Source organism: Dendrobates tinctorius, unplaced genomic scaffold (assembly GCF_039654945.1).
Source record: "Dendrobates tinctorius isolate UK_male_01 unplaced genomic scaffold, ASM3965494v1 ptg000010l, whole genome shotgun sequence".
NCBI classification, from domain to species: domain Eukaryota; kingdom Metazoa; phylum Chordata; class Amphibia; order Anura; family Dendrobatidae; genus Dendrobates; species Dendrobates tinctorius.
In genome coordinates, this window is record NW_027361678.1 from 4153607 (window position 1) to 4178891 (window position 25285).

General features: G+C 46.8%; 1 protein-coding gene across 2 annotated transcripts in view; it reads left to right on the top strand.

Annotated features, from left to right (window-relative positions):
- EXOC5 (exocyst complex component 5) overlaps positions 1-21599 on the top strand; it is a 66051-nt gene extending 44452 nt beyond the window's left edge. For both annotated transcript variants that reach the window (XM_073585839.1, XM_073585848.1), the window contains one exon: positions 17787-21599. In XM_073585839.1, the coding sequence (XP_073441940.1) occupies positions 17787-17975 (189 nt within the window). In that variant the 3' untranslated portion in view covers positions 17976-21599. The remainder of the gene's footprint in view (positions 1-17786) is intronic.
- Positions 21600-25285: the final 3686 nt, after the last annotated feature.

Below are 25285 nucleotides of genomic sequence, written 5' to 3' on the forward strand. Positions count from 1 at the left end.
ACATTGGATGTACTATCCTGTCCACGTGACCCGGGCCCGTTTGACCATGGACGGGATAGTACGTCATCGCGATCAACTGCGCGCACGGGGGGATCATTACAGCTGATACCCGGCGCTATGTGCAAGAAGCGGTCACATAGGCCGTGGGGGCCTTCGGTTTCCTGCAGGGAGGCGGCTTTCTCAGTGCCTGCTCAGAAAGCCTCCTGCAGTGCCTGTGAGATCGCTGATATGACACCGTGCACTGCAAAGTTACAGATCAGCAGTCTGACACTATACAGTGATGACCCACACTGGGACAAAGTGGTAAAGTAAAAAAAAAATGGTGTAAAAATAATTTTTTTTAAATTCTTAAATTATTTATTTATATATATATATATATATATATATATATATATATATATATATATATATATATATATATATATATACACATATTATATATACACCGTATTTTTCGCATTATAAGACGCACCCTCAAATTTGTTGGAAAAAAAAGAGAATTTTTTTTGTTAACCCCTTCATGACCCAGCCTATTTTGACCTTAATGACCTGGCCATTTTTTGCAATTCTGACCAGTGTCCCTTTATGAGGTAATAACTCTGGAACGCTTCAACGCATCCTAGCGATTCTGAGATTGTTTTTTCGTGACATATTGGGCTTCATGTTACGGCTCTTTCACACTTCCGTTTTTTACAATCAGTCACAATCCGCCAGGTTTTGAAAAAAACGGATCCTCAATTTTCTTTTGAGGATCCGTTTTTTTCCCCATTGACTTGCATTAATGGCGGATTGTGATGGATTGCTGTCCGTTGCATCCGTTTTTTGTGAGGATCCGCCAGAAGTTGCTGTCCGTCACCATCAAAGATTTCGAAACGGAGCTTGCAACGTTTTTTTCTGTGGCGGATCCTCCAGACACTGATTTAACCCGAAACTTTTTCTGGGTGCCGGACAAAATATTCTCTCTCTCTCTCTCTCTCTCTCTCTTTCTCTTTCTCTTTCTCTTTCTTTTCTCTTCTCTTTTTTTCTCTCTCTCTCTCTCTCTCTCTCTCCCTTCTCTCTCTCTCCTTCTCTCTCCCTTCTCTCTCTCTCCCTTCTCTCTCTCTCTCTCTCTCTCTCTCTCCTTCTCTCTCTCTCTCTCTCTCCTTCTCTCTCTCTCTCCTCTCTCCTTCTCTCTCTCTCTCTCTCTCCTTCTCTCTCTCTCTCTCTCCTCTCTCTTTCTCTCTCTCCTTCTCTCTCTCTCTCTCTCCCTTCTCTCTCTCTCCTTCTCTCTCTCCTCTCTCTCTCCTTCTCTCTCTCTCTCCTTCTCTCTCTCTTTCTCTCTCTCCTTCTCTCTCTCTCTCCTTCTCTCTCTCTCTCCTTCTCTCTCTCTCTCTCCTTCTCTCTCTCTCCTTCTCTCTCTCTCTTTCTCTCTCTCTCTCCTTCTCCTTCCCGGCCAGCAGTTCCTTTATATTTCCTCATTTTCAGGATCCGTCTGAAAACGGATCCTGCACCATCCGTTCGCATCAGTTCAGAACGGATCCGCTTCTCTGACTTTTTGGCGGATTTCAACTGATGCTAAAAAACTGAAGTGTGAAAGAGGCCTTAGTGGTAAATTTAGGTCGATAATTTTTGCGTTTATTTGTGAAAAAATCAGAAATTTGGTGAAAATTTTGAAAATTTCGCAATTTTCAAATTTTGAATTTTTATTCTGTTAAACTAGAGAGTTATGTGACACAAAATAGTTACTAAATAACATTTCCCACATGTCTACTTTACATCAGCAAAATATTTTTTGTTAGGAAGTTATAAGGGTTAAAAGTTGACCAGTGATTTCTCATTTTTACAACAAAATTTACAAAACCATTTTTTTTAGGGACCACCTCACATTTGAAGTCACTTTGAGGGGTCTATATGGCAGAAAATACCCAAAAGTGACACCATTCTAAAAACTGCACCCCTCAAGCTACTCAAAACCACATTCAAGAAGATTATTAACCCTTCAGGTGTTTCACAGCAGCTAAGGCAATGTGGAAGGAAAAAATGGACATTTTAATTTTTCCAACACAAATTTCCTTTCAGCATCAATTTTTTCATTTTCACATGGGCAACAGGATAAAATGGATACTAAAATTTGTTGGGCAATTTCCCCTGAGTACACCGATACCTCATATGTGGTCATAAACCACTGTTTGGGCGTACGGCAGGGCTCAAAAGGGAAGGAGCGCCATTTGACTTTTTGAATGGAAAATATGCTAGAATATTTAGCGCTTGCCATGTCGCGTTTGGAGAGTCGCTGTGTGCCTAAACACTGGAGCTCCCCCACAAGTGACCCCATTTTGGAAACTAGACCCCCCCCAAGGAACTTATCTAGATGCATAGTAATCACTTTGAACCCCCAGGTGCTTCTCAAATTGATCCGTAAAAAAAAAAAGTACTTTTTTTTCACAAATTATCTTTTAGCCTCAGTTTTTTCATTTTCACGTGGGCAACAGGATAAAATGGATCCTAAAATTTGTTGGGCAATTTCTCCTGAGCACACCAATACCTCATATGTGGTCATAAACCACTGTTTGGGCGCACGGCAGGGCCCGGAAGGCAAGGAGCACCATTTGACTTTTTGAATGGAAAATTAGCTCCAATCGTTATCGGACACCATGTCGCGTTTGGAGAGCCCCTGTGTGCCTAAACATTGGAGCTCCCCCACAAGTGACACCATTTTGGAAACTAGACCCCTTAAGGAACTTATCTAGATGTGTAGTGAGCACTTTGAACCCCCAAGTGCCTCACAAAAGTTTATAACATAGAGCAGTGAAAATAAAAAATCATTTTTTTTTCCTCAAAAATGAGTTTTTAGCACGCTATTTTTTATTTTCACAAGGGTAACAGGAGAAATTGGACCACAAAAGTTGTTGTCCAGATTGTCCTGAGTACGCTGGTACCCCATATGTGAGGGGGGGGCACTGTTTGGGTGCACGGCAGGGCGCAGAAGGGAATGAGCGCCATTTGACTTTTTGAAATGAAAATTAGCTCCAATCGTTAGCGGACACCATGTCGTGTTTGGAGATCCCCTGTGTGCCTAAACTTTGGAGCTCCCCCACAAATGACCCCATTTTGGAAACTAGACCCCCTAAGGAACTTATCTAGATGCATAGTGAGCACTTTGAACCCCCAGGTGATTCACAGAAGTTTATAATGCAGAGCAGTGAAAATAAAAAATCTTTTTTTTTTCCTAAAAAAAAATTTTTTAGTCTGCAATTTTTTATTTTCACAAGGGTAACAGGATAAATTGGACCCCAAAAGTTGTTTTCCAGTTTGTCCTGAGTACGCTGGTACCCCATATGTGGGGGGGGACCACTGTTTGGGCACACGTCGGGGCTCGGAAGGGAAGTAGTGACATTTTGAAATGCTGACTTTGATGGAATGGTCTGCGGGCATCATGTTACATTTGCAGAGCCCTTGATGTTCCTAAACTGTGGAAACCCCCACAAGTGACCCCATTTTGGAAACTAGACCCCATAAGGAACTTGCCTAGATGTGTGGTGAGCACCTTGAACCCCGAAGTGCTTCACAGAAGATTGTAACGCAGAGCCATGAAAATAAAAAATCTTTTTTTCCTCAAAAAATGAATTTTTATCTCGCAATTTTTTATTTTCACAAGGGTAACAGGAGAAATTGGACCCCAAAAGTTGTTGTCCAGTTTGTCCTGAGTACGCTGGTACCCCATATGTGGGGGGAAACCACTGTTTGGGCACACGTTGGGCCTCAGCAGGGAAGTAGTGACATTTTGAAATGCTGACTTTGATGGAATGGTCTGCGGGCGTCATGTTACATTTGCTGAGCCCCTGTGTGCCTAAACAGTAGAAACCCCCCACAAATGACCCCATTTTGGAAACTAGACCCCCCAGGGAACTTATCTAGATGTGTGGTGAGCACCTTGAACCCCCAAGTGCTTCACAGAAGTTTATAACACAGAGCCGTGAAAATAAAAAAATCATTTTTTTTCCCCTCAAAAAAAATGATTTTTAGCCCGCAATTTTTTTTTTCACAAGGGTAACAGGATAAATTGGACCCCAAAAGTTGTTGTCCAGTTTGTCCTGAGTACGCTGATACCCCATATGTGTGGGGGAACCATTGTTTGGGCACACGTCAGGGCTCGGAATGGAAGTAGTGACGTTTTGAAGTGCAGACTTTGATGGAATAGTTTGCAGTCGTCATTACGTTTGCAGAGCCCCTGATGTGCCTAAACAGTGGAAACCCCCCACAAGTTACCCCATTTTGGAAACTAGACTTTCCAAGGAACTTATGTAGATGTATGGTGAGCACTTTCAACTCCCAAGTGCTTCACAGAAGTTTATAATGCAGAGACATGAAAATGAAAAAAACATTTTTTTCCCACAAAAATAATTTTTTAGCCCCCATTTTTTTATTTTCCCAAGGGTAGCAGGAGAAATTAGACCCCAAAAGTTGTTGTGCAATTTTTCCTGAGTACGCTGATACCCCATATGTGGGGGTAAACCACTGTTTGGGCACACGTCGGGGCTTGGAAGGGAGTGAGCACCGTTTGACTTTTTGAACGCAAAATTGGCTGGAATCAAAGGTTGCACCATGTCGCGTTTGGAGACCCCCTGATGTCCCTAAACAGTGGAAACCCCTCAATTCTAACTCCAACCCTAACCCCAACACACCCCTAACCACAGCCCTAACCCCAACACATCCCTAACCATAAACCTAACCCCAACACACCCCTAACCCCAACACTAACCATAACACTAACCACAAGCCTAACCCAAATTCTAACCCTCTTTCCAACCCTAACCCTCTTTCCAACCCTAACCCTCTTTCCAACCCTAACCCTCTTTCCAACCCTAACCCTCTTTCCAACCCTAACCCTAATTCCAACCCTAACCCTAATTCCAACCCTAACCCTAATTCCAACCCTAACCCTCTTTCCAACCCTAACCCTCTTTCCAACCCTAACCCTAACCCTGATGGAAAAATAAAAATATTTTCTTTATTTTATTAGTACTGCCTACCTATGGGGGTGATAATCGGGGGGTTCATTTACTTTTTATTTCATTTTGATCACTGTGAGAGTGATCAAAATGAAATAATGGAATCTGCAGCCGGCAGATTCGGGGGGGGGGCGCACTGCGCATGCGCCCGCCATTTTCCAAGATGGCGGCGCCCATGAACCGGACCCGCCGGACACCGGGAGCGATGGGGGGACTTAGAAGGTGCCGGGGGCGGTGAGAGTGGGTGGGGGGGGATTGGAAGCTGTCGGGGAGCGAAGGGAATGGGAGGGGGGGCAGATGATGACAGCGGCGGCAGATCGCCGCTGTCATTCAGTGGCGGGGGGGGCGATCGCCTGTGGGGGGGGGTCAAATCTGTGTCTCCAGCCATGTCCGATGCTACTGCAGCATCTGCCATGGCTGGATTGTAATATTTCATCAATTTTCATTGATGAAATATTACTATCGCTCTGATTGGCTGTTTCACTTTTAACAGCCAATCAGAGCGATCGTAGCCACGTGGGGGCGAAGCCACGCCCCCTGTGGTGAATTACAAAGCCCCCTGTATCTGCGGGTCAGGTGACCTTTCATTGACCCCGGTCACCCGACCCGCAGGGGGGCTTTGAATTCATGACACAGGGTATGCGTCATATGTCGGATTGGCACCGACTTTCATGACGCATACGCTGTGTCACAGGTCGGGAAGGGGTTAAATGGGGGTCTGTCTTATAATGCCAGTGTCCGGCTTACAAATCATATATATGTCGTATCTATTAAACCCCCATCCTGGCACATTGCCCCCTGTGCTGCTGGCACATTGCCCCCCTGTGCTGCTGGCATGCACATGGCTCCCCCATCCCATCCTGGATATGCCCCCCACTGAGCTGCTGACACACAAATGACCCCCCCCACCCCATCCTGGATATGCCCTCTGTGCTGCTGGCATGCACATGCCCCCCTGTGCTGCTGGCACGCACATGGCCCCCACATTACATCCAGGATATGCCCCCCTGTGCTGCTGGCACGCACATGGCCCCCACATCCCATCCAGGATATGTCCCCCCTGTGCTGCTGGCACGCACATGGCCCCCACATTACATCCTGGATATGCCCCCCCCCGTGCTGCTAGCACGCACATGGCCCCCCCATCCCATCCTGGATATGCCCCCCTGTGCTGCTGGCACGCATATGATAAAATAACACAGTTAACTCACCGTCTGATGATGGCTCCGTGCTCCCAGCTCCCCCACGGCTTTTCCTGTGTCTGTGCTGACATCCAGGAGCTGCTCATACAGGCATTTCATTGTAGCTGCAGGACCTTCCATCACATGACCGCAGTGCTGCACACTGGGAGTCACGTGACCGCAGGTCCTATTGGCACAGCACAGGAAGAGCCAGGGCAGAGCTGTCAGCACGGAGCCATCATCAGAAGCTGACTATAGTGACGGGGCAGTGGGAGGAGAATGCAGGCACATGCAATGTGCGCTGCTCCCCTGTCCACCAACTCGGCGCGGTTTCAGCACTGAGGTGATGGACATCGGGTGCAGTGAATATTACATGAGCCTAATGAGCGGGAGCACTGACCACCCGCTGTCTCTGCAGCCCGCAGCCAGCCCACCCCAGCCCCCTGACACTACTCCAGAGCCTTCCTCCTCTACAGCACACATTCAGATTTCAAGACGCACCCCCCACAATGGTATATATGTGTATGTGTGTGTATATCATATTCCCTAATAAAAAATTTTTGGGAAATAAAGAAAAAAAACAAAAGTACACATATTTAGTATCACCGCATCCGTAATGACCCGCCCTATAAAACTGTCCCACTAGTTAACCCTTTTAGTGAAACCCTTAAAAAAAAAACAATGCTTTATCATCATACTCCTGATCAAAAAGTGCAATAACACGCAATCAAAAAGACAAATATAAACATGGTACTGCTGAAAATGTCATCTTGTCCCGCAAAAAACGAGTCACCATACAGCATCATCAGCGAAAAAATTATTTTTTATATAAAAGTTTTTATTGTATAAAAGCGCCAAAACATAAAAATGATATAAATGAGTTATCGCTGTAATCGCACTGACCCGCTTTATCAAACCGCCCCCCCCCCCCCAAAAGAAAGTCATGAAATGCTGGTTTTTGTTCATTCTGCGACTCAAAAATCAGAATAAAAAGCGATCAAAAAATGTCACGCGCCCGAAAATGGTACCAATAAAAACGTCAACTCATCCCGCAAAAAATAAGATCTCACATGACTCTGTGGGTCAAAATATGGAAAAATTATAGCTCTCAAAATGTGGTGTTGCAAAAACTATTCTTACAATTAAAAGCGTCTTTTAGCGTGTGAGAGCTACCAAACATAAAAACCCACTATAAATAGTAAATCAAACCCTCCTTTACCACCCCCTTAGTTTGGGAAAAATAATACAATTTAAAAAAATATATTTATTTCCTTTTTCCCGTTAGTGCTAGGGCTGAGATTAGGGTTAGGGGTGTGTTGGGGTTAGGGTTGGAGTTAGAATTGGGGGGGTTTCCACTATTTAGGCACATCAGGGGCTCTCCAAATGCAACATGGCATCTGATCTCAATACCAGCCAATTCTGCGTTGAAAAAGTCAAGCGGTGCTCCTTCCTTTCCAAGCTCTGCCATGTGCCCAAACAGTGGTTTACCCCCACATATGGGGTATCAGCCTACTCAGGATGAATTGCACAACAACTTTTGGGGTCCAATTTCTACTGTTACACTTGGGAAAATAAAAAATTGGGGGCAAAAATATCATTTTTGTGGAAAAAATGATTTTTTTTATTTTCACGCCCGGGCGTTATAAACTTCTGTGAAGCACTTGGGGGTTCAAAGTGCTCACCACACATCTAGATAAGTTCCTTGGGGGGTCTAGTTTCCAAATTGGGGTCACTTATGCGGGTTTTCCACTGTTTAGGCACATCAGGGACTCTCCAAACGCGACATGGTGCCCGATCTCAATTCCAGCCAATTTTGCGTCAAACGGCGCTCCTTCCCTTCCGAGCTCTGCCATGCGCCCAAACATTGGTTTACCCCCACATATGGGGTATCAGCGTACTCAGGACAAATTGCACAATAACTTTTGGGGTCCTGTTTCCCTTGGGAAAATAAAAATTCGGGGTGAAAAGATCATTTTTGTGGAAAAAATGATTTTTTTTTAATTGTACGGCTGTACGTTTTATACTTCTGTGAAGCCCTTGGGGGTTCAAAGTTCTTACCACATATCTAGATAAGTTCCTTGGGGGAGGTATAGTTTCCAAAATGGGGTCACTTTGGGGGGGGGCTTCCACTGTTTAGGCACATCAGGGACTCTCCAAACATGACATGGCGTCCAATCTCAATTCCAGCCAATTTTGCGTTGAAAAAGTCAAACGGCGCTCCTTCCCTTCCGAGCTTTGCCATGCGCCGAAACAGTGGTTTCCCCCTCGCATATCCGGTATCAGCGTACTCAGGACAAATTGCACAATAACTTTTACAGTCCAATTTCTCCTGTTACCCTTGGTAAAATAAAAAAAAATTAGGCCTGAAGTAATTTTTTTGTGAAAAAGTTTGTTCATTTTTATATTTTAAACATTTCTAAAAATTCCTGTGAAGCACCTGAAGGGTTAATAAACTTTTTGAATGTGGTATTGAGTACCATCAGGGGTGCAGTTTTTAGAATGGTGTCACTTTTGGGTATTATCATATAGACTCCTCAAAGTGACTTCAAATGTGATGTTGTCCCTAAAAAAAAAAAAAAAAATGGTGTTGTAAAAATGAGAAATCGCTGGTCAACTTTTAACCCTTATAAATTCCTAACAAAAAAAGTTTTGGTTCCAAAATTGTGCTGATGTAAAGTAAACATGTGGGAAATGTTACTTATTAAGTTTTTTTGTGTGCCATATCTCTGTAATTTAAGGGCATAAAAATTAAAAGTTTGAAAATTGCGAAATTTTCGCCAAATTTCCGTTTTTTTCACAAACGCAAGTTATATGAATTAAATTTTACCACTAACATGAAGTACAATATGTCATGAGAAAACAGTCAGAATCACCGGGATCCATGGAAGCGTTTCAGAGTTATGACCTCATAAAGGGACAGTGGTCAGAATTGTAAAAATTGGCCTTGTCATTGACATGCAAACCACCCTTGGGGGTAAAGGGGTTAAAGAAAAAGGGATTTTTTTTTTGGTACTCACCGTAAAATCTTTCTTGGCGCCTTTATTGGGGGTCACAGCACCCTCCCTAACTTTGCATACCACTTTTGGGCCTACGTGCCTTTGTTGTTGGGTTGGTACATATGTTGAGTTTTTGGTTGCTTCTCCTACTGCTTTAACACTAAGTGAGGTGTTTTGTGCCTGTCAGTGGGTGTACTCTGCAGAGGAGGATCTATTTTCCTTTTTTTGCCTAGTGTCCGCCTCCTAGCAACAGCAGCATACACCCATGGTTACCTGTGTCCCCCAATGAAGGCTTCAATAAAGAGATTTTCTCGTTCGCCTTATTGGGGGACACAGAGACCATGGGTGTATGCTGCTGCCACTAGGAGGCTGACACTATGCACAAAAAAAGGTTAGCTCCTCCTCCGCAGTGTACACCCCACCGACCGGCAGGAAGTTCCTCAGTTTAGCTTAGTGTCAGTAGGAGGTGGACACGGGTCTTTTATTAGACCCCTATCTACCTCGTCGTGCGTCGTTCCTTTACAGGTTTCGGAGGGATACGGAACAGTCACATCCGTACTCCCACAAAGAGACTATGAGTACGGCGTGTACTGCCACCCCGTATCCTCATAGGTCTCCGCGGCAGGACCAGGAGCCTCACACAGGTGCGTGCCAGCTATACGGACGGTCCTTGCCCCCCGCCTCCCACCATCTCGCCTACCAGAGCCTGACGGTTGGACGAGGCGTGGATTCCATAAAGACGACAGACAGCGTGGGATTCTCAGGTACCTTTATTGTAGCCCCCGTCCCCCGGCGTTTTCATCCTAAGGCGGTCGCCAGGGGACCACGGTAGGGCCTGCGCGCCCGCTTCTCCCCACGGTCGCCGCATCCATGAAGGCCCCTTTTCTTTCGGGCCTTGTTCTGCGCCCCCCCCCCGTTTCTTCTTCATCCCGGCAGGGGTATACCGGGGTCGGGCTGTGGGAAGCAGGGACGTGGCCCGGTGTTGCGGCGCGTCTTCCGCGCCGACCCCCTGCTGACAGGCGGCCGGCGCTATTAATTTAGGCCCCGGCTTCATCTCGGGCCTACCGCTGCGTCGCGGCCACGCCCCCTGCCCCTTTCTTCTAAGCGGGCTTCTCTCCCGCCCGTCCTAGGCCTTCCCAGCCCCCTTGCCTCACACCAGCCTGCTATTGGACAGCGGGCGGTGCTAAGGGGATCTCTGCGGCGAGCTCCGCCCTTCTTCTCCCTCTGGCAGCGCGCCCTTTCCCTGGTGGTCGCCATCTTCTCAGCCTGCCAGCCGGACCTCATTCCCTGCCGGATTTCGGTCGCTGGGCCTTTTTTTCAGCCGGATTGGCCTGGCCTCATCCTGCAGCCAGATCAGAGAGCGTCGCCCTTGGGGACACCGGACCGTGAGTAGCTCTGCACCTGCAGACTGACACCCTTCTCTGCCTTCTGTCCCCCAACCGTCCGGCACTGCCTCTCTTTTCACTATGTCCAACGCTAAGTCTGATCGTACCCGCTCTGCGTCCAGCCCGACGCCGCTCAGGAGCCATCCATAGCCCCAGGGGCGAGTGAGCCCCCCATGCCAGGTTGGGCCTCCTCTCAATCACAGTCAGTGGCAGACCTCATCAAGGTGTCTCAGTCCCTAGTAGCCGTTCTGGACAAGTTGCCCTTGGGAGCTTCGGCGGGACCCAGCACGTCTCAGGACGTCCCATCTGAGCCAGCCAGCGGCAGTCGCAAGAGGCCCAGGCAGGACCTCCAGGCGGAGTCCTCCCCTCGTCCTACCTCACCCCATAGTCCCCAGCAGTCTCCCTCTCGGGCCTCCTCCCCCGAGTCAGGCGAAGCGCTTTCGGAATCGGAAGGGGTCTTAGAGCTGGATTCGGACCAGGATGCGAACACGAAGGTTACGGTGCAAAACCTCATTGCCGCGATTCACCATACCTTTGACATCGCTGACGCCCCTGCGAAATCCTCAGATCAGGAGGTTTCGTCCAGACGGGCGGAAACACCATCCAGGGTGTTTCCCTTCCATTCTGAGTTTGGAAAGATTTTTACAAAGGAGAGAGAAGATCCGACCAGACGCTTTCAAAGAGGAAAGCGTCTCGGCGTGCTGTACCCGTTTGCTAAAGAGCTCACGGACAACTGGGCCGCTTCTCCCTCGGTGGACCCTCCCGTGTCCAGACTTTCTAATAATACGGTCCTTCCGCTGTCAGGTGTGGCGTCGCTAAAAGATTCTAATGATAGGATCATAGAATCTCTAGCAAAATCTGCCTTCGAAGCAGCATCAGCAGTGGTATGTCCAGTCTTTGTTTCTTCTTGGGCAGCAAAGGCCATATCCACTTGGGCAGATGACCTTCGGCAGGGCATTCTGGATAAGGCACGACCAGAGCATTTGGCCGATCTCGCCAATCAGATTTCCCATGCGGGGGATTATCTGCTTTCTGCCTCCTTGGATGCCGCATCTTGCGCAGTTCAGGCGTCAAGTAACATCGTGGCAATCCGACGTACAATTTGGCTCAAGGCCTGGCAGGCGGACTTGTCCTCTAAAAAGTCTCTGACCAATCTGCCTTTTCAGGGAGTGCGTCTCTTCGGATCACAATTGGATCAGATTATTAAGGACGCTACCGGAGGTACGAGTTCTCTTCTCCCCTCCAAGCCTCGCAGACCTCCTCCAAGGCGTCAGTTTCGTCCCTGTCGGACTTTCCGCCGTTTCAATACGGCGGAAAACCCTTCCAACCAGCAAAGGCTACAGGCACGTCAGGAAAGAAAGAAGGTTTCCTTCAGGCCCACTCCGTCCTGGCGGTCCCACTCTTCCCAGGGAAGACCGTCCAGATCTAGATCTGGACGGTCTACGTCCGCATGACTACCATCGGTCTCCCGTGGGTCCCTTCCAATTGGGAGGTCGACTTCTCTTCTTCAGCGACGTCTGGCTCGCCTCAGTAGAGGACGCTTGGGTCAGAGAGGTTGTATCAACAGGATACAAAATAGAGTTCATTTCTCTTCCACGGGATCGTTTCTTACAATCCCGTCCGCCGAGGGATCCGGCCTTGGTCCCGGGGTTCGGTTCGGCCATCGCCTCTCTTCTCAGTTCCGGGGTGATTGTGCCCGTTCCCGAATCGGAACGCTTCACAGGGTTTTATTCAAACCTGTTTGTGGTGCCGAAAAAGGACGGGACAGTTCGACCCATCTTGGATCTCAAGTTACTCAACAAGAGAGTTCGCCTTCGCCACTCCGGATGGAGTCAGTTCGCTCGGTAATTGCTTCCATGGAGGAGCAGGAATTCATGGGTTCCATAGACATCCAAGATGCCTATCTACATGTGCCCATATTTCCCGGACATCAGAAGTTCCTGCGGTTTGCGATTCTTCACGAACATTACCAGTTCGTCGCGCTTCCTTTCGGGCTTCACGAAAATTATGGCGGCGTTGATGGCCTTGTTGAGGATCAGAGGTCTCGTTCTTTTTCCGTACCTCGACGATATCCTGATCAAGGCCCCCTCCTTTCAACAGGCCCGCCTAAGTGTGGCGATCGTTCTAGACACCCTGTCCAGTTTTGGGTGGATCGTCAACCGGGAAAAGTCCTGTCTGGTCCCTACTCAACGCCTTGTGTTTCTGGGCCTTCTGTTCGACACTCGTCGGTCAAGGGTATTTCTCCCACAAGACAAGATTCTTTCCCTGCAGCAGGGCGTGCGATCATTACAGATCACACGATTTCCATCCCTCAGGTCAGCCATGAGGGTCCTGGGGAAGATGGTGGCGGCGATAGAGGCAGTTCCCTTTGCCCAATTTCACGCCAGGCCACTCCAGCAGGCCATTTTGTCCAGGTGGAACAGGTCGGCTCTGTCTCTGGATCGTCCGGTTCGCCTTTCCTGCCGGATCAGGCGGTCTCTCAACTGGTGGTTGACGTCTCCCCTCATTCTCTTGGGGCGGTCTTTTCCCGTTCACTGGCAGATTGTCACTACGGATGCCAGCTTCATCGGCTGGGGTGCAGTGTTCCGCAATCACACTGTTCAGGGTCGATGGTCGACTCAGGAATCAGCTCTGCAGATCAATGTCCTAGAGATACGGGTGATCCATCTAGCTCTTGTCCACTGGGAAAGGCGCCTCAAGGGCCTGCCTGTCAGGATTCAGACAGACAATGCCACAGCGGTGGCGTATATCAACCGCCAAGGGGGGACACGGAGTGTCTCAGCCCTGGCGGAAGTGTCCAGAATTCTTCAATGGGCAGAGACCTTTGTTCCAACGATTTCCGCGGTTCACATTCCCGGCGTGGACAACTGGGCCGCCGATTTCCTCAGCCGCGAGGGTCTCGCGGCAGGGTAATGGTCCCTACATCCGGAGGTGTTTCATCTGCTCTGCCGTCAGTGGGGAACCCCGGATGTAGACCTCATGGCATCTCGCCTCAACAGGAAAGTCCCACAATTCGTGTCCAGGTCTCGGGACCCTCTGGCAGTGGGCGCCGACGCTCTGGCCGTCCCTTGGTCACAGTTCGTGCTCCCCTACCTGTTCCCTCCTCTGCCTCTTCTTCCCAAGTTGTTGAAGAAAATCAAAGCAGAGGGGATTCCAGTCATCCTCATCGCCCCGAATTGGCCCAGAAGGTCTTGATTCGCAGACATTGTCAACCTTCTCGCGGACGCCCCCTGGAAGCTTCCCGACGGGCAGATCTGCTGTCTCAAGGCCCGATTTGCCACCCCAATTCTCGGTCGCTCAATTTAACGGTGTGGCTGTTGAGACCGAGGTTTTGAGACGGGCAGGATTCTCTGATCGGGTAATTCATACCATGATCCGCGCCAGAAAGCCTTCTTCTTCGAAGATCTATTACCGTACTTGGAAAGCCTATTTCTCCTGGTGTGAGGCCAATGACATCGCGCCCTTGGTTTTTTCGCTCCCTTCTATTCTGGCGTTTCTTCAGGCAGGGCTGGATGCGGGGCTTGCTCTCAGTTCCTTGAAGGGTCAAGTTTCGGCACTGTCCATTTTATTTCAGAAAACGCTGGCCTCCCGGCCCCAGGTCAAAACCTTCCTCCAGGGTGTGGCTCACACGGTTCCTCCGTACCGAGCTCCCGTGGATCCTTGGGATCTTAATTTGGTTCTTCAGGTTCTGCAGGGTCCTCCTTTTGAACCTCTCAGGGACGTTTCCCTTTCCCTCCTTTCTTGGAAAGTGGCCTTTCTGGTGGCCATTACCTCCATCCGGCGCGTGTCGGAATTAGCGGTACTTTCTTGCCGCTCTCCTTTTTTGGTCCTTCATCAGGACAAGGTAGTTCTGCGGCCTCCGCCCTCTTTTCTTCCGAAGGTGGTATCTTCGTTTCACCTCAATGAGGACATTGTTCTGCCATCCTTCTGCCCGAGCCCAGCTCACCCTCGGGAGCGGTCTTTGCGGGAAGCTGGACCTAGTCAGGGCATTGAGAGTCTATCTAGCCCGGACGACTTCCTTGCGGAAGTCAGACTCTCTGTTCATCACCCAGCCTCAAAGGCCACTATTGCGCACTGGATCAGATCGGCAATTTTGGAGGCATACCGGGTCAAGCATCGAGTGGCCCCTCCAGGGATCAGAGCGCACTCTACCCGGGCGGTGGGTGCCTCCTGGGCGGTGCGCCACAGAGCTTCCGCGCTGCAGCTTTGCAATGCTGCAACGTGGTCATCGGTTCACACCTTTGTGAAATTCTACAGGGTCCACACCTACGCTTCGGCGGACGCCAGCCTAGGTAGAAGGATTTTGCAGGCTGCGGTGGCGAGTCCACTGGTCTGATGGAAGTTTGTTTCCCACCCCAGGGACTGCTTTGGGACGTCCCATGGTCTCTGTGTCCCCCAATAAGGCGAACGAGAAAACAGGATTTTTTGGGTTGCTTACCGTAAAATCTGTTTCTCGGAGCCTTCATTGGGTGACACAGCACCCTCCCATGTTCTACAACTCCTGTTCTTATGTTTGTCGGTTTGTTACAGTTGAGTTGTTTGTTCTGCTTTCAATCTATTCTGTTACTTCTCCTACTGCTTTCTCACTAACTGAGGAACTTCCTGCCGGTCGGTGGGGTGTACACTGCGGAGGAGGAGCTAACCTTTTTTTGTGCATAGTGTCAGCCTCCTAGTGGCAGCAGCATACACCCATGGTCTCTGTGTCCCCCAATGAAGGCTCCGAGAAACAGATTTTACGGTAAGCAACCCAAAAAATCCTGTTTTATGGTGGGTACTAAAAATCCCTCTATTTGTTGAAATCCAACACATCAGATCCCTTTTTCTTCTGAGCATCGGGGCAGAGTCAATAGGCCCCATACATTTAATATTACAGAACAAATACTGTGGAAAGTGTACGCTTTCGCTGCTATTCATATACAGCTCTGGCAAAAATTAAGAGACCACTGCACAGTTTTATAAAAATCAGCTTCACTACATGTCTGACAGCGATTCCATTCCAGTGTCTGTTAAATTCCAACCAGAGTACACCTCATTCTACTTAATGTGCTTCTGATTAGGTGATCACCTGAGCCAAGTCTTATTTAGCAAATGAAAGTATAAAAAAAAACCCTGCAGTGGTGTTCACAATATGACAAGTGCTAGTAATATCCCAAAAGTAATAGGAATGAAAAAATAGCTTTTAACCATGCCAAAGGAGTTGAAAAGAGTGAGGAAAAAAAGGCTCCATTCTGGCTTTAATAGCAGAGGGATACAGTGAAAGTCATGTTGCCTCCATCCTTAAAATTTCTAAGACGACAGTCCATTCAGCGACTGCAGGATGACTTCAAGTGACCATCAAAAGCAATGGCAAATGACAGCTGGGGTGAAGTGCACGGCAAGAACAGTTCATAGCAGGCTCCTAGAGGCAGGGCTCAAGTCATGTAAAGGTAGAAAAAAGCCTTTCATCAATGAGAAGCAAAGGAGAGCCAGGCTGAAGTTTGCCAAAGACCATAAGGATTGGACCATAGAGGACTGGAGTAAGGTAATCTTCTCTGACGAATCTAATTTTCAGCTTTGCCCAACACCTGGTAACCTAATGATTAGACGGAGACCTGGAGAGGTGTACAAGCCACAGTGTCTTGCACCCACTGTGAAATTTGGTGGAGGATCGGTGATGCTCTGTGGATGCTTCAGTAAGGCTGGAATTGGGCAGGTTAATCTTTGCGAAGGACATGTGACTCAAACCGCATACAAGGTTGTCCTGGAAAAATTGTTGATTCCTTCTGCTCAGGCAATGTTCCCCAACTCTGAGGACTGGTTTTTCCAGCAGGACAATGCATCATGCCAATGTCAATGTGGGGATGAAGGACCACCACATCAAATCTCCCTGTCATGGCCAGCCCAATCTCCAGACCTAAACCCCATTGCAAAACCTCTGGAATGTAATCAAGAGGAAGAGGGATAGTCACAAGCCATAAATGCTCAAATTTTTGTACCAGGAGTGGCATAAGGTCACCCAAATGCAGTGTGAAAGACTGGTGGAAAGCATGCCAAGACGCATGAAAGCTGTGATTAACAATCATGGTGCCACAAAATATTGATTTCTGAACTCTTCCTGAGATAAAACATTAGTATTGTTGTTTCTAAATTATTATGAACTTGTTTTCTTAGCATTATTTGAGCTCTGCCAGCACTGCATTTTTTTGTTATTTTGACCATTTTCTCACTTTCTGAAAATAAATAAAAAATTTAGTGCTTGGAAATTCGAAGACATGTTGTCAGAAGTTTATAGAATAAAAGAGCAATTTACATTTTACTCAAAAATATACCTATAAAGAAAAAAATCAGACAAACTGAAAATTTTCCTGTGGTCTCTTAATTTTTGCCAGAGCTGTATTTGTCTTATTAGCTGGGATGTACTTGGCAGCATTGTGACATCTGAGCCCGATGACTGCAAATAAAAAAGCACCAAATAGCCGGAAAACTTGCCTGTAATCAAGGTGTCCTGTTCTTTTGCCATTTGATATTTGCATGTTTTGTTGTGCTACACAGCACAATGTCTGTCCTTTATCTCCTTTAAGTTTACTTTTATTTTTGGAATTTATGGTTCAAAGTACGATGGAATTCCACTAATCCAGACAGTTGTTTAATAGTCCCGATGTATTTCCAGCATGACGATGCGATTTAATGTTCCTTTATCAGGTTTTGTATATTAAGTGGTTTTTTTTTTTTTGGTTTTTTTTTACACTCTTTTTATATTGTATTTTTCATATCCTGGTTATAAAAAAAAAATAATTATAAATCTTTCAATTTTCACACTGGCCACTGGGGCCTATTCTATACTTCCTATTAAGAGAAGAGACATGTACATTAGCAGCAATAGATGGAGTCTGACCCTGTCTTTTGTATTGAAGCATCTAATGAGCTTATGTCAAAGTAATCGGAGAAGGAGCAGGTGAGCTGTGAAATCTATTGTGATTGGTGGATACTGTGTTATCAGCTCTGTATGGAGATGTGACCTCCTGTCATTATAATCTTGTCTTTGCTGAAAATGAGCCTGCTGAAAACTATTCCTGAATGGACTGGAACAGCAGTCTAAAAAGGACCCAGTGGCCAGTATGAAAATTGCAAGATTTACAAAGTGTTAATTTTTTTTAATACAGATCATGATGTGTTAAATGTCCTTTTTGACAGTATATGTTCCATTTTCCAGAATATGTAGTGTGGTTCATCAGTCACCCTTGTTTCTTGCAGATTCCTCTTGTGCTGCAGCTTTTTGATACCCTGCACTCCCTCTGTAACCTCCTGGTGGTAGCCCCAGATAATCTGAAGCAGGTGTGTTCTGGAGAGCAGCTCGCCAGCCTGGACAAGAACATCCTCCACTCCTTTGTGCAGCTGAGAGGCGACTACAGATCGTCCCGCCTTGCCCGACACTTTAACTGAGCAGCTGACTGCCAGCGCTGCGGCTAGAGAATAGCACAGGATCCACTCCCTTTCTTTACCTCTTTCAGCGAAGTTGCTTGTTATAGGACAAGTAATGACGCCATGTTTGATTTGCTTTCTTTCTGCCTCAAGCAAATATGAAAGATGCAAATGTGTCTAATCTCAACACTCCACCTCAGTTTACACTTTCAGAGAGAATCGCCTTTACAGAAAAACGTGGTGGAACAGCAAATCTTTTTTTTTTTTTTTTTTTTTAATTTAAAGATGCAGACCTCATTTATAAGAAAGTGGCGGCAAGCTCAAATTCAGACTAGCGACTATAGTAGGTGATGTTTAATTACAGCTGGGCATCAGATTGCACCCCACAGGTGTCCCGTCGTGGCCACGGGAGTCCAAAAACCAATCTCCATATGAAAAGGGGGTGCATCTTCTCATTTGGAACTTCCTATATTAGCTAAAGCCCCAGAGCCACATCCATTGCAGGTTTTGGCCCTGGAGGAATATTGGATGCTTACCCATATGGGTTCTGCAAGGAAAAGATTGAGTGCTCTACTCATTAATCTTGTGGGGGCGACTACTAGGAGCTCCTCTCTGCAGAATCTGGCGTGTCCATGATTTTTCATGGGCACTGTGCTTTGTTTCCGCTCTTGATGCCTGGTTCCCACCAGACTACAACTGGTCACTAGTGACCCAAGCAGTTGGTTTTGTTTTTAGGGAACCCTTTCAACAAATAGTCCAAAGCGGACATCCTTTTTCTTAAAGGGGGCTTTCTGCAGTTACTCTATGCAACTGCAAAGTGCCAAATAATGACCTCCCAGTTTCTGAGGGTGTACAGTGGAATCTTGAGTGTGCACTTACTTGTGTCATACCTGTCCATGACTGACGCTTAGCTCTTGCAAAGTGCATGGGGATGACATGCAATACCATACACAACCAATGGGCGTTTATGGCGCTATTTTTTTTTTTTTTAAAAAAAAGGCTGCCATGTTTTCCTAGTCCAATACTTTAGGGATTCACAAAAGTATTCAGTTTTATTACCTTTTGCTACAAATCTGTATCCGTATCAACACTTGGTAGGTACGTGTACAATTTTCCCTTTACACTACATTTGTTTTTTTTCTACACTTAATAAAAAAAAGGCTTCTCTGTCCCGCCCCCCATGCCACTACAAGATCACTTTTCTGTTACATAATTTAAATTGAGAAAAATCTCTAAATTTAAGATCTTGTTTTTCACCATGCCACCAATTTTGCCTCCCAAGTGCTAGGGTGGGCCCTGTGTAATACATGATACTCTAGGATCACACAAATGCGATGCTTTACATGGAGCAGTGTGTCGGATTAGGATCCCAATGACAACTGCAGTGGAGCCATTCACTTTCATGAGGATGATGGGGTCACCCTGTCCTGGCAGTGTCTATCTGTTTTCGATAAGCTCCAAATCTTGGTAGACTACGCTTTTGTACATGACTAAGACAAACTAACAATTCCAAGATGTAGGTCTTGAACCATCCTCAAAGTGACACCCATCAGACTTATAATAGTAAATGACTATATGGGCATTTTTAAATCTGAATCTTGTTTTGTGGGGGTTCTGTTGGAAATCCATACCTGAGTGTAGCACACCACACACAGGCTGTAATTCCAACCTGTCTTGTATGCGGGCTGGGAGCCCAGCCTGTCTTGTATGCGCGCTGGGAGCCCAGCCTGTCTTGTATGCGCGCTGGGAGCCCAGCCTGTCTTGTATGCGCGCTGGCAGCCCAGCCTGTCTTGTATGCGGGCTGGGAGCCCTGTCTGTCTTGTATGCGGGCTGGGAGCCCTGCCTGTCTTGTATGCGGGCTGGGAGCCCTGCCTGTCTTGTATGCGGGCTGGGAGCCCTGCCTGTCTTGTATGCGGGCTGGGAGCCCTGCCTGTCTTGTATGCGGGCTGGGAGCCCTGCCTGTCTTGTATGCGGGCTGGGAGCCCAGCCTATATATCCATTTTGGATATGGGCTGTCAATACCGAATGGTAGTTGCCAAAATGTCGTATTCTAATATTACTGCTTCTGGACAGAGCATAGACCTTCTATCTTTCTTGGGTCTTCCTTGCCTTCATTTAGCAACCATAGGCTAAGATTTTTTTGTCTTAAAGGGGGTTTCTGTCTTAGATAACCCCTATATCTATGCTGCATCAGAGTATCTCCCAATGTAGAAGTGTGGGCCACTACAGCCCATTTTTAGAGGGTTTTTCCAGGACTAAGATGTTGATGGTTTATATCTAGGATATTTCATAAAAATCAGACACCAGTCAGTCCCATTGCTCAATCAATACCCGTTGCCCAAGCCACCATGGCATCATTGTTCTTTACGCTGTATAGTGGCTGTTATCGGGTACTTAGTGAAGCTTTAACCACATTCACTTAAATGGGAGCTGCGCTGCAATACCAGAGAACGTCCACTACACAGTGTAAGGAGCTGTGGCCTTGTAGCCCACCATGGTGAAGTTCTGCCTGTCACAATTCCAGGTTTTTTTAGAAAGGTGGGAGTGCCAAGTGTCAGACCCCCACTGACCTTATATCAAAGAATAGATCATTACTATCTTAGTCCCGGACAACGCCTTATTTGCTCAACTCGGCGACCCCTATAATTCTTCCTGGGCAAATCCACTTGTCTATTTGTGTATGTGCCTGGTACTCTTATTCATGCTCGGCACCCCTTTAATGTTGTATGTCAACAGGATCCCACTCAGTCTTTTGGATTCCGCTTCTCTGTCATCTTCCCCCTGCCCAAAAAAGTCATATAAAAGGTCCAAACTAAATAGTATATTCGTTCACAAAGGAAAACTCATAGTATTGGGTGCAAGTGCTCACTACTCGAGTTTGCATCGGGTGCTCGGGTATGCACAGAGTATCGCAGGTGCTCGAGTGACTTGCTCAACATACTGCCCTGCATGTTTAGCAGCTGTTAGACAGCCAAAATATGCGGGGATTGCCTGACATACATTGGCAATCCCTGCATGTTTTTTAGCAAACAGCCGTGAAACATGCGGCTGCGGGGACGTGAACACGTCACTCGAGCACCCGCGATACTAACTAAGTGCATACCCGAGCATCTGATGGAAACGAGTATTGAGCACTTGCAATCAACCCTAAAAACAAACAATTTTTTTCTTTTTTAAATGCACTTATTGGATTGTTACAGAACTTTTGATAGAAGTTCACTTTTCTGACTAGTAAAATTATACATGAAGCACAGACTTGTGGGGTCTGTGATCTCTAACCTGTAGCTAAATAAATACAGCTGTCAGGGCATTCTGGGAGTCATAGTCTTGCCAAGGTTTGGACTGCAGTGCAGCTTTTGTCATGCGTCGTTGTTGGAGACTTTATGTATCTCACAGAAGTGCTTGAAGATTTTTATACTTTCTACACTTTCCTTATTCAGACTTCTATTTTAAAGTTGTATAAATTGTATCTATCGCTGTATGGTTTCTTAATATATATTTAGTTATATTGTTTTTGGTGCATGATCTTTTTGTTCTCGTGCAATATTTCCTTGTTTCCCAGAAAGGACAGCAGCAAAAACATTCAGTATCTGTTGTATTTTTAACATGTAAAGTTTCCCTTCAATAAATACGTTTCCTCTAAAATTTGTTTTATTTTGTCATCATGTGGTGAACTGTAGTAAAATACATGGCATAAAACTATAGAACTGGCGAGTATAAGCAACTTTCTAATATATCGTCTCCAAAAATTCTGCCACTTCTTCCCCTTCTCCCACATGGCAAACCCCATATGTCAGGAGTGCATTAAGAAGGTCCTGAGGGCGGAACAGCCCTCTTTAAAGGAAGATATTAAAGATATCGTATGGCAGGAGATACAGGCTTCCCTAGCTTCTTCCAGCTAACTCCAGGCCCTATTACGGTCCCACAGCAAGGAAGAGAAAAATTCAGCAGGTGGAAGAATCGGACTCCGAAGAGTCTATACCCGAACACTGCTATGAGGAAGGAGAACTAAGTTCCGACCCAGATGCACAGTGAAGGAGATGCTACTCTACTGCTAACTTAGAGGAACCTATTATGGAAGTGGAGGAGGAGAGACCAACACGTTCCGTACAGGAAGAGATGTTGGGGGGGCCTCCAAACCAGGAAAAGATTGTTCTTCCCAGTCCACAAGAACATCAGAGATTTGGTGCTGGAGGAATGGGAAACCCCAGAGAAGAGCCTGAGTACCCCATCAGAAATAAAGGAGAGGTTCTCATTCGCTGACAAGACTGCACAGTGCTGGTCGGAAGCACCCAGGGTGGACGTGCAGGTTTGCCTGGTAACCAAGAAGATGACCCTGCCCTTTGAGGATTCGTCCCAATTGAAGGACCCCCTGGAGCGCAAAATGGAGGGTCTTCTCAGGAAATCAAGTGCGGTCTCTACCTCCGCTGCCAAATCAATGTCGTCTCTGGTTAGGTCAACTAGAAGAACATCTGGCAGGAGGGACCCCTTGAGAAGAGATTCTTGCCTCCTTTTCACTTGTCCAGAATGCCACAGCCTTCTTAGCGGATGCTTCGGCAGAATCCCTTTGGGTAGCGACTAGGTCAGCAGCCCTGTCTAACTCAGCAAGAAGAGCCCTATGGCTGAGATCCTGGAGTGGGGACATGACATCGAAGATCAAGTTATGCTCCATCCCCTTCAAGGGCAAATATATGTTTGGTCCGGCATTGGACAAATTATTGGATAAAGTCTCCAGACAAGAAAAAAATCTCTTCTGGAACCGATGTAAATGAAAAGGAGTCCTGACAAAAGACCGTTTCGGCCCTCACAGGAACAGTCTTCCCAATATAAAGGGAAGGGGGAAGACAGGAAGATGGAGCTACCCCAAAGGGGGCCATGACAAATCTTTTCTCTCCCAGGATAAACATCAGCATAAATCTTGACGCTCACCAGAAAGTGGGAAGGCAAATTTCTCATTCCTTCTGGAATGGCGGGCCATATCCAGCAGTCCTTGGGTCCTAGAGGCCATCCGGGAGGGGGGTGAGAATAGAATTTACCTCCTACCGTCCATGCAGAGAAAGAATCACCCAGCTCTCTTCAAAAATACTCTGCTAGTCACCATGGAAGTGGATGCAAGCAAGACTGGTTGGGGGGGCCGTTGTTTCCCAGACAGCCTTCCATGGTCTCTGGATAGTCGAGGTCAGCAGTCAATCTTCAAATTTCAGGGAGCTGAAAGTGGTGGAAGAATCAGGGCAGCTGCTTCTCTAGTGCGAGATACCCATGTAAGAGTCTACTTGGACAATATTACAACAGTCGCACATCTCCGTCATCATGGAAGTTCGAGACATGACGACCTGATGGCCATCTCGGCAAGAATAATAATAATAATCTTTATTTAAGAATATTCTCGTGGGCAGAGGAAAATCAAATCCATATCAGCCCTTCACATAAAGGGGTTAGACAACAGACAGGCAGACTTTCTGAGCAGAAAAGACATACCCAGGAAAGTGGAGTCTGGACCCATAGGTATTCGGGATACTAACCAGAAGATAGAGGTGTCCAGAGGTCGATTTATTTGCAAACCACCAGAAAATAAAGGCGGCTTATTTCTCCCTGCACCCAGAAGACAGATGTCTGGGTATAGACGCCTTGGCCCACCAATGGCGATTCAGTCTAGCCTACGCCATTCCCCCGATTCCCCTCTTAGGCCTCTTTCACACTTCAGTTTTTTGTGTCAGTTAAAATCCGCCAAAAAGGCGGACAAGCGGATCCGTTCTTAACTGATGTGAACGGATGCGACAGGATCCGTTTTTTTGACGTATCCGCAAAATGAGGAAATTTAAAGGAACCGCTGGCCGGGAAGGGGGGAGAGAGAGAGAGAGAGAATGAAAATGAGTTGTTTTTGTCCGGCACCCAGACAGAATTTCGGGTTAAATCAGTGTCTGGAGGATCCGCCGGGCAAAACAACGTTGCAAGCTCCGTTTGGAAATCTTTGAGGATGTTGACGGACAGCAACATTATGGCGGATCCGCACAAAAACGGATGCAACGGACGGCAATCCGTCAAAATCCGCCAATAATGAAAGTCAATGGGGAAAAAAACGGATCCGCAAAAAAAAAATTGCGGATTCGTTTTTTTCAAAACCTGGCGGATTTTGACTGTAAAAAACGGAAGTGTGAAAGAGGCCTTACCGAGGACTCTTCAGAAGATAAGGAATGAACAAACCATGGTCATTCTAGTGTCACCCCTATGGCCAAAAAGAAGCTGGTACGGTACCATAGACGGTCCTCTGATTCTCCCGCCATTCAAGGATCTCTTACACCAGTGTCCAGTCTATCACCCAGACATAGAGACATTACACCTAGTGGCTTGGCTTTTGAATTCTCAATCTTGAAGGCCAGAGGTCTCTCGAACAGAGTCATTCGGACACTTCAAAAAAGTAGGAAGCCAGTGACCAATGCAATATACCTGAAGACCTGGAAGAAATTCATCTCCTGGTGTGCGCCAGAATAACCTGATCCCCAGAAAGTCAATATCGCTAAAATCTTAGATTTTCTGCAAGTTGGCTTGGACAAAGGACTCAGGCCCAGTACACTGAAAGTACAGGTTGCTGCGTTAAGTTCATACTTTTGACCAGCCTTGGCAAACCATAGATGGATAAAGTGGTTTATGACAGCAGCTACACGGCTGCATCCCAGAATAATCAATCAGGTTCCAGCTTGGGACCTCAATATCGTCGTGACGGGACTAACCCTTTCACCATTTGAGCCCCGGTCAACAGCTTTGGTAGATAGGCTATCCTGGAAGACGGCATTCCTGGTAGCAATTACAACAGCCAAGTGGGTAGGGGAGTTGAAGGCTCTCCATAGAAGAGCCCTATCTGGTGATACTGGAAGGACCGTCTGGTGTTCGGTCTGGATCCCTCGTTTCTATCGAAGGCAGTTTCAGACTTCCACAAAAACCAGGACATAATACTCTTCCATTTTGTCAGGACAAGAAGGAAGAATTCCACTCTCTTGACGTAAGGAGAGTGGTTTTACATTATCTCCACATAACTAAGGAATGGAGAAAAGAGAAAAATCTATTTGTTCAACCCTGTGGTCAGAATAGGGGAAGAAAAGTATTCAAAGCTACAGTGTCAAATTGGATCAAAAGAGCAATTATTGAGGCCTATAAAAGTCAAGAGCTCACGCCTCCAGAAAAATTCACAGCTCATTCCACCAGAGCAGTAGCAGTTTCATGGGTGGAAAAGGCCAACGCTTTCATCGAGCAGATATGAAGAGCTGCTACCTGGTCGTCTGTCCACACATTTGTTAGACATTACGAACTTGATTTAGCATCCGTCAGAGATT